The sequence below is a fragment of the Sebastes fasciatus genome, chromosome 9 (genome assembly GCF_043250625.1).
Source record: "Sebastes fasciatus isolate fSebFas1 chromosome 9, fSebFas1.pri, whole genome shotgun sequence".
Lineage (NCBI taxonomy): Eukaryota > Metazoa > Chordata > Actinopteri > Perciformes > Sebastidae > Sebastes > Sebastes fasciatus.
Window position 1 is genome coordinate 4,581,621 of NC_133803.1, and position 12,937 is coordinate 4,594,557.

Genomic DNA, 12,937 nt, shown 5'->3' on the forward strand with positions numbered 1-12,937 from the left:
TTGTCACTGCCGTGAGTGAAAGTGACGCAAAAACTGTTGTGCCATTTCACCGCGGCTCTGTGTGATGAAACCACAGGGCCATTTCAGTAACATCTCACGGCAATTTACACGACAGGGGTGATTTGCATAATAATATAATCAATTAGCAGATGTAAGTTATTATGTGTCCTTCAACTGGAAGACATGTATTTATGTCCCTACTGAAGCGTCCTAGAGCAAGACACAGATGTTTTAACACCTATAGAGGTTCTGTTCTAAACTGAAATGTTCCCTGCAGTGAGTCACAGTATAATCAGCAATGTTAATTATGCACCTAAAGGGAAGTATGGGTAACTTGGACTTGTACTTGGACACATTGCTACTAGTCTCTGACTCTCTCTAACCCTGCTTACAGTTTGAAGCATTTTACTGTATTTTTACAGCAAAGACAGAAAAATGTAGGTCTGCTCCCCTCCTAAAGCTTCATCCACACTGGGAACGTCAAGAACGCGTGGCGGCTGCATTACCTGTTGTTTTTTATTTCAGCGTCCATATTAACAGGTTAGAGCAGCTAAACTGCCCGCATGAGACGCGTGGCTCGGCTGCGTGTCAGCTGCGCCTCTTCTAGAGATTCTGTTTTTGACGCTAGCCGCGCGGGATTCACAGCAACAACAGACAGTGAAAGTGATCTATTGACTGTTCATACCAGCAACATTACCACTGTTTCGATCTCTATATCTGTAGAATATGTTACGGAGATGAAAAAAAGTAAAGATTTATTTGTAAATCAACACTTCCTGCTTTCATTTCAAAATAAAAGTCCTCAAGCGTTTTTTCTATGGACAGAATTCCTTCATTTGTTAAACACGAGATTTCACACGCTTTTATTCTGAAATATGTGCCGGACAGTGCTGTGGAACATGCAGTGACTTTGAGAGCTCCATGAATGAATATAGTACTGGGTTTTAATTGTGGATTATTACTATTATTTACAAATTACCACACGTTTCTTAACCTTTCTCTGTCTAAAATAAATATAAATTACATTTATAATGAAATCAAATGGCCATTATGAAAGGCAAACTCTATGTAGAAAGAAAGGGCTGACAGCAGAAACGCAGCAGACACGCAGCTGAAATGCAGCTGGTGTGAACACCCGACGCGTGAATCACGCAGACACCACGCGCTCCTGACGTTCCCAGTGTGGACGTAGCGTTAGGACCCGGACACACCAACCCAGTCATCCGTCGGACAGTTTGGGGCGATCAGGGAGCGTCTGTTGGCCTAGTATTTGCGGCGTGTCCCGCACTGTCGGCTCTAGTCTGCCCGTGTCGGAGGCTTTTTAGCCGCAGAGCTCGTCTTATTCACTCTGATTGGCTGTTCAGCTTAAACGAATCACTACACGAGAAGAGAAACGGAAGTGAGGAAAGCAAGCCGACAAGTAAAGTCAAGAGGAAAAACACAGAAGGCTCTTCTCATTTTTCATCTTCATCTCATCTGATCACTCCAACACACATATAAGTGGTGAGTGAGAGTGGTGTGAAAATGGTCAGCAGACGACGTCTTGTTTCATGTACGTATCATAACAACGGCTTGTATATTCGCCGTCCTCGGTCTTCCGGTTTCCCTTTTTGAATGACGAATACAGACTACCGGCGCCTGCTGGTGTGGAGAGTTATTTCCTCTCACGCAGGCGCAGAACGTACGTGCTAACTGTCCGTCAGCTGTCGTCTTTGCGGTGTGTTCAAATGAGACAAAGGCGACGCAGCAGTCGGCCTTCATCGCCGCTAGTTCTTTGATGCCGGCTTGGTGTGTCTGGCTGGGCCTTTTAGTCGACTAATTGGTTGTTTTGGTCTTAATCGACTAAGATTTCTTTATTCGATTAGTCATTTTTATTATTATTTTTTCATTCTGAATGACATATTTTCAAGAAACTTATGAGCACATCTCAGGTAAACACAAAATTAATTAAAGTGCATGATTCTTTGTGGAGAAACTCAGTTTTACAGATCTGTCGATTAAATCAACAAACCGATCAGTCAACAAAATCATATGAGTGTTAGTCGACTAAGAATTTCTTTAGTCGAGGACAGCCCAAATAAAATGTGAGATGACATAACAAAAAAAATAAATATGGTCCAAATTTGTGCGTCAGGAATCTAAAAGCTGCATCCTTCAGATGGTCAACGGTTCTCCCACTCAATGTGGCCGTTCTGTGTATAAACAATCTAAAGATACAGGTACAGTAGGATTTAGAGCACAGTGCCTGCCTGGAGGCTATTTTGATACATGCGTGGTGGGTAACGTACTTGCTACAGAGAAGTTATTTAGGGGGTAGGGCAGGTCGGCGTCCTGAGGTTTCTCTTTGTAGCCGATGAAGGAGCCGTCTGTCTTCAACAGGAAGTAACGCGGCCGCCAGTTCTTTATATATTCACCTGAAGAAAAAGACAGATGCAAAGAGAGGGAGGGAGATTAAAGTCAAACATGTTCAATCGGACACAGATTCAGATCATGAGGGCTACAGTGATGATGATGATTCTGAAGGCAATAATAGTGCACTCAGGGGTAATGATGATTATGACGATCGTGATGATATGGAAAGTATTAATGGCAATAACGATGATGATTTTAAATACAGATTTTATTCCCTTGACGGATAAGAGCCTGTCCGCTCAACCCCTCATCTGTCCAAAGGATATCACACACACACACACACAGAGTATCTCTATGACTCTCACAGTGCTTGCCAGATTCAGATCAGATTATCATGTAAAAAATGACAAAAACATGTTTACCAGCACAACAAGCAAACTATCCATGCCAGAAACATCATCTGGCTGATACATGGGCAGGTGTCGAGGTGATGACCCCTCTACCAAACAGACACACACACATGCACGCAAACACACGTATGAACTCGCAATTAAAACACACAAACCGCTGGTCACCAGCAAAGGTGGGGAAGAAGGGAAGAGGGGATGAGATGAGACGAGATGAGATAAGATTACACGTACAGTAGAGAATGACCCTTCTTACTTAGACCCGCAGCAACAAATAACAACATCTGTTGAGCAGCTGGTGGCAGAGTATTACCCAACTGGCTGGCACAGACTGGCACTAAGGTGGCAACCACAGCTTTATCAGATGACCCGCTGCAGGATTACATGAGTGTCAAACATTTCCACACCACAGAGGCGGATAACACTTACTGGAAACAGCATGGACACACACATGGATTAAAGTACACACGTGTGCGGATTCGCACATAGTTGGACGAGCGTACGATGAGTGCATAGGGATGAGACTCGTGCGTGTGCGAGTGCGCGGCTGAAGCGATGCTGAGACACACACGGCTCCGATGAAAGAAACTGACAATCTCAACACTTTGCAGAGCCGGGAGCTGTGTAAACATTTCACTTTCTCAATTCAAACAGCAGAAATAAAAACCGCAGAAGGACACAAATGTTCCCTACCTCTCAACCCCTTTTAATTAACCAGCCGTTCCTCCACATGCACACACACACACACACACACACACACACACACACACCTTGTGAAGACAAACTAATAGACAAAGATGAACAGTACTTGCGCATGCACGCATACTCACACTCATAACAGACACAACAGCTCTGATCACCTTTTTTAGGCAAATTCGCTGGGAGAAGAGAATAGGCAGTGTGTGTGTGTGTGTGTGTGTGAGTGTTCTATTTGTGACATCCATTTAAAGCGGATATGACAGCAGGCCGTGCTCGTTAACACATCGCAGAAAAACACCTGCTCCGTCAAAGGGACCATGCGACTGCGGGGCCTGCCGGTACCTCTGGGTGCTGCTAGTGGTGGAGGTGTGTGTGTGTGATGGAGGGGGTGGGGGGGGGGTAGAGCGGCTGATTCAAACCACCACACAGGGGCAGAGAGAGACACAGATAGACGGATAGATAGGAAAAAATGCTGTTGGGTGCCAGTGCGTCATCAGGATTACCAATCACACCTCTCGCTCTCCTCTCCTCTCTCAGTCTCCATTCTCCAGAAACAAAGCATCTTCTTTGGTTCACCTGCTACTGATAAACAGAGTGCTGTGTGAGAGGGGCTGAATGGGAGGAGGGATGGAGGGAGGCATAAGGAAAAAAAATAATAAAAGAAAGCAAAGCCAAAAAAAAGGGATGAAGGGGAGGGAGGTTGGAAGTGCACGGAAAGAAAATATCTCATCACTTCTGACCTAACCAATATAAAACTAGTAGGGCTGGGACGATCCACCTATCTCCCGATTCCATACTGTCACCATACTTGTGTGTCGATTCGAAATGTATTGTGATTTTTTTTTTTTGATTCTATAAGTATTGCGAATCGATATTATTATTTAATGCAATTTTTCTTAACTTTTTTAACACTAGACCATGGGGAAAAAGTTGAATCATACACTTCTAGGGACTTTGGAAAATATCTAAATGAATACAGTAAAAATGTTTGATTTTCAGCATGTACGTATATAGTCAGTTTGAATGCATTTAACATAAATGTCAGTACATGGGTGCTCTACAGTTGTAGCGTCGGCCCATTTGACCACGGAGATGAGAGCGACGGCCCGCTTGACCGTACGTTACCGCAATGCGATAACGTTTCCTGTCCGTGACAGAGTTAGCATGCAGCTTTAGCCGTGATGTCTAGCTCTGCTTTTCCTGTCAATGTGTGAAACCCAAAGTGTTTCCATCCTTTACTGGATGTGTAGTGTTTACCGCTTTGGATTTAAAATGTGAGCGTGCAGGTCGTATCGACACAGACCGTCCGCCGTTTTCTACTTTCGCGTTCTAGCTCGCTACGGCCGGCTGCGGTTCATTTGACGTCACGTTACTCAGACTACGACAAGAAAAGCGGTAATTTCCTTCTACCTCTGCAAATACTCAAATGAAGCAAACACATGGATTCTGGCATTAAAAATCTATTTCAAAATTGTAAAAAGGAAAAAAAGGAAAAAGAAATCACGATACAGAGGTGAATTATTTTTTTTCCCACCCTTAAAAAACAAGGTATGCATTTTGATGTGCATTATGAGAAATAATGAATGTTAGCAAGCCTAAGGAGCTTAACCAGAAAACACTTTCATCAGTAGTTTGTAAATTAATGTAAGTGAGGTTAACACATTTTCAGTGTATTTTTATGTTCAATCTAAATGTGATCTGTTATTTAGAAAGCAAAGATGCAGTTTTTCAAATAGGGATGGACATAATTCCAAGTATTACAATAGCCTTGCAAAAAGAACTGAGCACTATAACGGTAAAGTTTTGTAGAGACTGTGTCAGAAAGGTAATGGTTCAAATTAATGGAAACATTTGAGATTGTAGTTTGTGGTGTTGGTGAACCTGATTTAATTTGTAATTACTACTCAGTAGGGGTGTAAGAAAATATCGGGTATCGCGATATTATGGTTTGTGATACTGTATCGATTCTCAAAAACACTGTATTGATTTTTAATTAATAGTTTAAATGCAAAGATTAACTCAGTCAACACCTTATTTCATTTGCAAAGATATATGCTCCCTCTCAGTGTATGAGTCCTCTCAAATGTTGGATGTTACAGGGACTGATCCCACTGTTCTGAGTGCATAAAGAAGTAAACTTTTTTTATTCAGATTTTATGCATATGGTGGTGTGTTCTTTATACTATGACAGTTTTCCTAAAATTAGATTTAAAAAAAAAAAAATCGCAATATATCGGCTAGCTTACAGTATGGCAATATATTGCGATATATTGAATCGTAAGTCCTGTATCGTGACACGTATTGTATATCGCCAGATTCTTGCCAATACGCAGCCCTATTATACAGGTGTTTCTGTTATTGTGTCCACATCAGAACTACTAAAATCTACTGATGGAAAAAAAAGAAAAAAAAAGCGGATCACCTAGAAAAGAGAAACTCTTAACTTCAAGGTGGATCGGAGAAAGAGATGTACTGACTGAGGATAAAGAGAAAGTTAAACTGATAAAAACTATTATAAACTGGCAGTGTGACCGGCTCGCTGGTCCAAGTCCAGTCATTTCTCTGAGTCAGTTTCCTGATGAAGTGTCCAACCAATGGAAGCCTGTGGCTGGCCACTTCATCGCTCAGCTGTCCAGTACAACCGAAAACATTTAAGCAATCCTTCTGGCTGGGCCCAGACAGCGTGCGTGTGTGTGTGTGTGTGTGTGTGTGTGTGTGTGTGTGTGTGTGTGTGTGTGTGTGTGTGTGTGTGTGTGTGTGTGTGTGAGCGAGTGTGTGTGTGTGTTTGTGCGAGTGTGTACACGTCCGCTGGGGGGAGGGGGCAGCCAGGGGTGGCACAGACGGAGAGAGGAGATGGACAGTTGTCCACACATGCCGTTCCAAACAAACACAGGCGCGCGCACGCACACACACACACAAACTAACACAATTCTGCTCCGACCGTTCCAATCCTCCCGAATGATCCAATGGTGTTCTGTCAAGCTATCCCGTCTTGGCCCTGCCTGTAATGAGTCCAGCGAGCTCTCCCACTCTGGACAGCTTGTCTGGGGAGCCACATGTCTCTAGTTTGGACTGCTGGAGAAAACAGAACAGCCGGTCTCCTTCCCACACCATCTCTCTCGGACTCCTTGCTTCAGTTTCATTTAGTTTTTCTGCATAACTTTACTTTTCCCTTAAGGCCAATTAGTAAATACTACACTATACAGTGCTTAAGACAACAGGACTCTCTTGTCTCTTGTTAGAACGTCAGGATATCAGGAATACAGGACAACGTGGGTGATCTGAAAGATCTGAGGAACAGAGCTGATTTAGGAAGATAAAACTACTTTCAAGTGTATTTCAATTCTGGGCTAAATTTGTTCAAAACCCAGACAAAAGATTGTTTTGTGCAGCAAAGTCTTCTTCCATCTAACTTGATGTCTTAATTGGATGTATACTCGTACTTTTTCTAAACTCTTCCTGTTCCTTTTTCTTTTATTGTGTTAGGAAAGTGTGAAAAAATATTGAGACCGCTTAAAAAAAAAAAAGATTTAAAAATGAGTTGACCAAAGAAAAAACAAAAACAGAATGAGTAAAGGCGGTAAACTTTCCCACAGTCTCTATACCTCAAAACCTCTTCACACCAGGTAGAGGTGAAGTTCGGCTCGCTGCAATAATTCCATATTTCTGCGGTCGGGAGGTGTGTTCATGTGTTTCAGGAGGGGAATTCTCTGTGACATAGGCGCCAATTTATGTTTTTGCCCGTGGGTGCCCAAATTTTGTGAATCTCACCAAGACGATGATCACTAAATCACTTTTTATTGAGCTTGCTTTAGTAATTATTAACCAAATGCAACACTGCTCTGCTACACATTACAACAGGCTACACCAGTGTTTCCCACAGGATTTTGTGACACTGTGGTGAATGGATTTCGGAATCTCTAGGGGAGGGGTTCGGGGGGGCATTCTCACCCAGAAGAAAAGTTTGTACAAAAACCCTGCTGCTGTTGCGTCTTTACGTCCCGTTACACGTCCAATAGAGCTTCTCCCTGTGAATTTTATTGTTATTTGTTTTCCCCTGAGCCTCGTGGGCCCTTTGTCTGTCGGCGGCCCCCGGGGCTCGGGCTCCGGTAAGCCTGTGCATTAAAACAACGGTGCCGGGGAGAGGTCCCACGAGGAGATCTTCATCTCCCACACAGCCCTCTCTGACCCACCGCATTTATTTCTGCACAAACGTCCACATTCACTAGATATTCTCAGAGATAAGCTAACTCTTCTGCAGTGTGTAGTGTGCGCGCATGCACGTGAGAGTAGACTGAAAGAGCAGGTGAGAACGAGCGCAGTGTGCGAGTGAAAGCAGGCAGGCAGAGGAGCAGAGTACAGCGGAGACTCCGGTCCTGGAGACCAAAGCTACGGTCTCCCCCGCGTCCTCCGACTGCGGCCAACACTGTTTAACAGACGGGCTACACTAGATACATCCAAGAAGTTTCGGTGCTCCCGTGTAGTTTGTGTTGGAGTCTGAGTCTGAACAGCGTAGCCACACGCGAGCACGCATGGGACACCGACCTGCAATGATTAATACTATACTGTATATATTATACTAATAACTTTATAAGTTACAAACAGTCCCTTTAATCAGCCTTCCTAGTGGGTGCTCGAGCAGCGGGGGCACCCATGTGAATGGCTCGTATGGGTCAACATGTCACAGATGTGTTTACTGATTGGCAGTGGGTCCTCTCTGGCCGCCCTTCGCCGCTAAAAGTTTTACTTTTCCCAACTTTGAGTTTGGCCACACTTCGCCGCAGAATCAAACGGCCGCAACTCGCCGAGGCGGGGAGCGGCCGCCGCAGCTTTTCATAGGACATTGCACGGAAGCTCTTCACCGCTGCTCTAGTGTGAATTTGGCGTAAGGTTTAAAAACAAAACTAGACTTTTTAAAAGTTATTTTGGAATTTCAAGGAGAAATGAATCTTGCTGGCACGTTTTCCAGTTGCAGCTTGTGGATTTAGCAGTAAGAGGCAGAGATGAATCAGCTGTGACTGTGCCCGTTCCAAGCTTTCTGATTGGACAATTACAACAACGCAGTGACTAACTGTCACTCAATTAGGGGACTGATTAACTATTCATTTCGGGACAGAGGGGGAAAGGGGAGAGAATGAGAGAGAGAAACGCAGAGAGGAAAAAGAGGAGACAGGTACAAATGGTAAAGGCTGAACGTCAGCCAGCAAAACAGAAATGAGACACGCAAACTTGCAGAAACTTTCCAGCCTCTCCGTCTCGCACTCACTCCTCCAGGACGACCAGCACACCTCTGCTCTCCTGCTCTGCCGGATGCCACGCTTCAGCAGAAGAACGAGACAGACGAAAAAAAAAAAGAAAAAAAAAGCAGGAAAAACCTTGATGACAATTAAATAAATAACTCCATAACTATGTGAGCTCACCAGCCATTTGTTAATCAACCCAAACAGGGATTTAATTTAATGCTTTGGCCGAGGCTGGAGCTGATATGCAGATGGCGCAGAGACGGGGCTGTGTGACTGGCGCTCTGGGAGCTGGAGGGGCGGCGGGTGGTGGTGTATAGAGGTAGGGGGGGAGGCGGATGGAGAGGGTGGAGGGGAGGTTCTGCCACGTTCCAGCACATACACAGCAGCTCACCAGCCGGGAGAGGAATGTGTCGTCTGGCCACATAACAACACGCACACACATTCAGTGTTCAGAGCAGCAACACACAGTGTTTGGCTGTAATGGGACAGAATAAATAACAAGTTTACTAACTGAGTGGCTGAGTAGGCGGCTGGTTGGCCGCCCGACTGATAAACTGACTGACCAAAGGAAAAGATAACAGCTCACCTAGAGGTTGACTTTTTTCCCACCAGACGGGCAGGTTGTCAGTGCGCTGATAAAACCTGACAAAACTACTTTGTGTTTTGGTGCTGAAACAATTCGATTGAAAGATTATGCATCAACAACAGTTTTAATGCTAGATTAAAGGGCAGGTCAATCTGCGTTCTTTTCTGTTTTTTTTCAAATGCAAACGTCCACTCAGCCGTTGTAGGGGGGTATTGCACAGCACAGCACAGGAAGAGGGGTTAGAAAGAGGGTGCTGTATGTAATGTATAAAGCCCCAAGGAAATGCGCCGGTCGTCGATCCCAACTGTCGTAGTGGCTAAACGATGTTACTGCAACTTCCGTGTCCGTCACGTGATGCCATTGGGCCCAAAAATACTTTTTCCCGTAGACTTACATTGGGAAAGAGACGTCTGTAACTCAGCGGATATTTTTTTTTAGGTGAATCAACTTCCCAGTACGAACACCTAAATACTTATTACTTCCTTTCCTTCGTTCATGTGAATGAGACCCAGACCGAGGCCGGAGCGCAAGCCGTGACGACGGCGTGACGTTGGGACCCCGTGACCGAGCGGAAGCTACTGCACATGTTCCATGTGCCCAAGATCTGGGTACTTTTTCAAGACGGAAGTTGGGTCATTTAGGCTTCGTGCGCCACTGAGCAACTTTCATAGGAACGGGGCCCCGCCTCCAACGCTGTATCCAGTTCTCTTTATACATCCATGGAATGTATCGATACAATGTTCACGTCCTGCAAAATCAGTAACGTTACACGATATCTGCGATGAAAGCGAATCATTGTCCTCTACCAGTTTCTGTTAAAATGCTGGGTGGAGCTGGCTGTTTTCCAATGCGTGATGATGAGCACTGATAAAATAGTGCCAAATAAACATTAGGTAGTGCTGTCTCTGTTCTAAATGTTCATTTTCTAAACACTGTGAATCCATCAAATGCAAGTGTTTTTGCGGTAGCCCACCTACCGTACGCACCGCTGTCATCGTAATCATGAATCAATACAACAACAATAGTAGTTAATAACATACACATTATGTTTTGAACACACCTGGTGCAACTCAGCAGCCCTTACTGTTGGATCAGGGCCTGAGCGTCAGAGAGTGTTAGAGCAGAGAGAAGGGGGGAAATGGGTGGGTAGGGTGTTTGTAGGTCTGGAGCTGGGAACCCAGGGTCTACGCCAGGGGTCAGCACCCTTTACTATCAAAAGAGACATTTTAGGCAAAAAAAAATAAATAAAATAATCTGTCTGGAGCCGCAAAACATTTGATCATTGTGATGAAGGTAACACAGTTTATAGTGCAAGTATATAGTATATAAGTCTAATGCAATGAGGGCCAAAGTGCAAATGTACTACGGAGTATTAGGGCCACATTGAAGGAAAAAAAATTGTAATTTCCAGAATAAAGTCATAATATTAGGAGAATAAAGTCATAACTTTACGAGAAAAAATGTGTGTAGAGTGGGCACATTTTCACATCTAACTCGATCAAATATGGGTTTAATTTGACCAAACCAGAGATGGTGATTGTTGGAAAGACTAACAAGACGGTTTTGGTGAGTTTCATGTTGTTTCTGTCTCAGTTTGATTGAAGTGGGTTTTACGATGCTCCGCCGCTAGAACAGCTGATTTACCAGCTGAAACTACGGCAACGGTGGAAGGAGGGTGCATGCTGTGCTGCACGCACACACACTTGAGCGAACATATCAGCAATCCCTGTTTGTTGGGCTGACAGTGGCCGGTTGGAAAATGTTACCATATCGCCTAACCTTAGCTACAAATATCAATGAAAAGCAAATCACGACTGCACAGCAGAGCAATATGGAGGTTTCACCATCAAACAACAGCAATATGGAGTCAAAATGAAGGGTGGTTTTGAGATGCAATGATTGGCCAGCTGCTTAAGCTGATCTACTTATAGCCAAAGGTCAAAAACACCTCCGGACACAACGGCGTGAGGAGGGGTTTCATGTGTTTGTGTATGTGAGAATTAGCGGCTGACACTTGAGTAAAAGCAGTAATACGCAGGGAGGAGGAGGAAGAGAGATTAGCTAAACATCAGGCAAGTAACTAACGGCTAAAGGAAGTGACGGAAAGGGAGGGGGGGGGGGGGGGGACTGTGCAGTAAGACGCTTGGCGAAGACATCTGTCTGAGGAACAGTCCATGAGCGCTAGAAGCAAGCAAGAACGCATGTCGCACAGCTGCAAATGACACTAATCCAAAACAGTGTTGAGAGAAAGAAAGACTCATAAAAAAGCCTTTTCTGCACAATGTGTACATTCTATTTTGTGCGTGACCTCGACCCCAGCAGTTCTAGCTCCAGTCTGCTCAGACATCTTAAGGCGAATCCAGGCTCTTTAAAGCCAATCCACTTACGGTGCATTAGTCTCATTACCACATCGTGGAGGTGGACTGGTGTTAGTGTGCTTGAGCGTGTGCATGAGTGTTTTCAATACAGCCATCACTGGAAAACATAAACGTGGTGCTATACCTGTAAAAGTTCTGAAGGCATTTTTGCCACTGGCGTAATGATCATACGAGACTAGAACGAGGAAAAAATGTGAAGAATCAAAGAATTCAATTCAGTTTGAAGCTGGGACTGCAGCTGGGTTTAAAGGTTTAGCGCTAGACTAATTGTACAAGCCTGTGGCTCAGTCTGTGGAATGAGACTATACGAGGAGGCTACGACAGCCTAAAAAGATGAAAAAGATGCTTAGAGGGAGAAGAGTAGGGCTGAGCAAGAGGGAGAGTCTGAACGGGACAGAGAGTGAGAGAGAGGAGGGCCTCGCTCGGTGTATGCGGTTAAAGCTCTGACAGTGACAGAGAGTCGGGACCGGGTAGGGCAGCCACAGGGCGGCCAGATTGAGTGGAAACCCATGGGAGTGTGGCCATCCCTCGGGGGCCACTAGGAGATTTCACACAGCCAGCTGCACACAGCCAGCGCCTCCTGGTAGGCTGTGCTGGATGCACATTCACACACACACCCATGCAGGCTGCCCTGGTGCCCCTCTGCTCCCCCAGCTGGTACAGAAGGAGGCACACGTACGTAGAAACACTCATACACACACTGGCAACATATTGCAGGTTCACAGTACTGCAGATACAGAACACTGATTGTCAGGAAATAAATGACCTAACGATAAAATTACTACTAGATCAGCACTAAAACCCCTCTATTTTTAATTTCTCCTGTATATTCTTATGGTCTTTTTGCCTCCTCTCCCCTCCTCTCCTGCAGTACCACTACAGTCCAGTAGATGGTGGTGGCTCCTCGGAGCATGGTGGCCACCGCTGTGATGCTGATACAGAGCTGGAGAGTGACTGACAGACACACCACAGCCAAGACGCCTCTCATCCTAAACCCCCGCACTGATGTGTGTGTGTGTGTGTGTGTGTGTGTGTGTGTGTGTGTGTGTGTGTATATACAGTATACCATAAATATAAAACTGTTTTGTATCTATGATATATACAGTGTATATACAGTATATTCAGTACATTTTATATATATATATATATATATATATATACATACAGTATATATACAGTAATACTGTATATATACTGTATGTATATTAAATGGGGGCCATGTGTGTATGTGTGAAGTGTGTGTACTGTATGTCAGTCAGCTTATATCAATGT

The 12,937-nt window shown here is 44.5% G+C and overlaps 1 protein-coding gene across 5 annotated transcripts in view; it reads right to left on the reverse strand.

The window, feature by feature from the left end:
* The window catches only part of akt3a (v-akt murine thymoma viral oncogene homolog 3a), a 91,331-nt gene that overhangs the window by 35,654 nt on the left and 42,740 nt on the right, over positions 1–12,937 (reverse strand). For 4 of the 5 annotated variants that reach the window (XM_074645603.1, XM_074645601.1, XM_074645602.1 and 1 more), the window contains one exon: positions 2,289–2,414. In XM_074645603.1, coding sequence (XP_074501704.1) covers positions 2,289–2,414 — 126 coding nt within the window. Of the gene's footprint in view, positions 1–2,288; positions 2,415–3,970; positions 3,990–12,937 lie in introns of those variants that run through there. The other variant, XM_074645605.1, reaches the window with a different exon arrangement.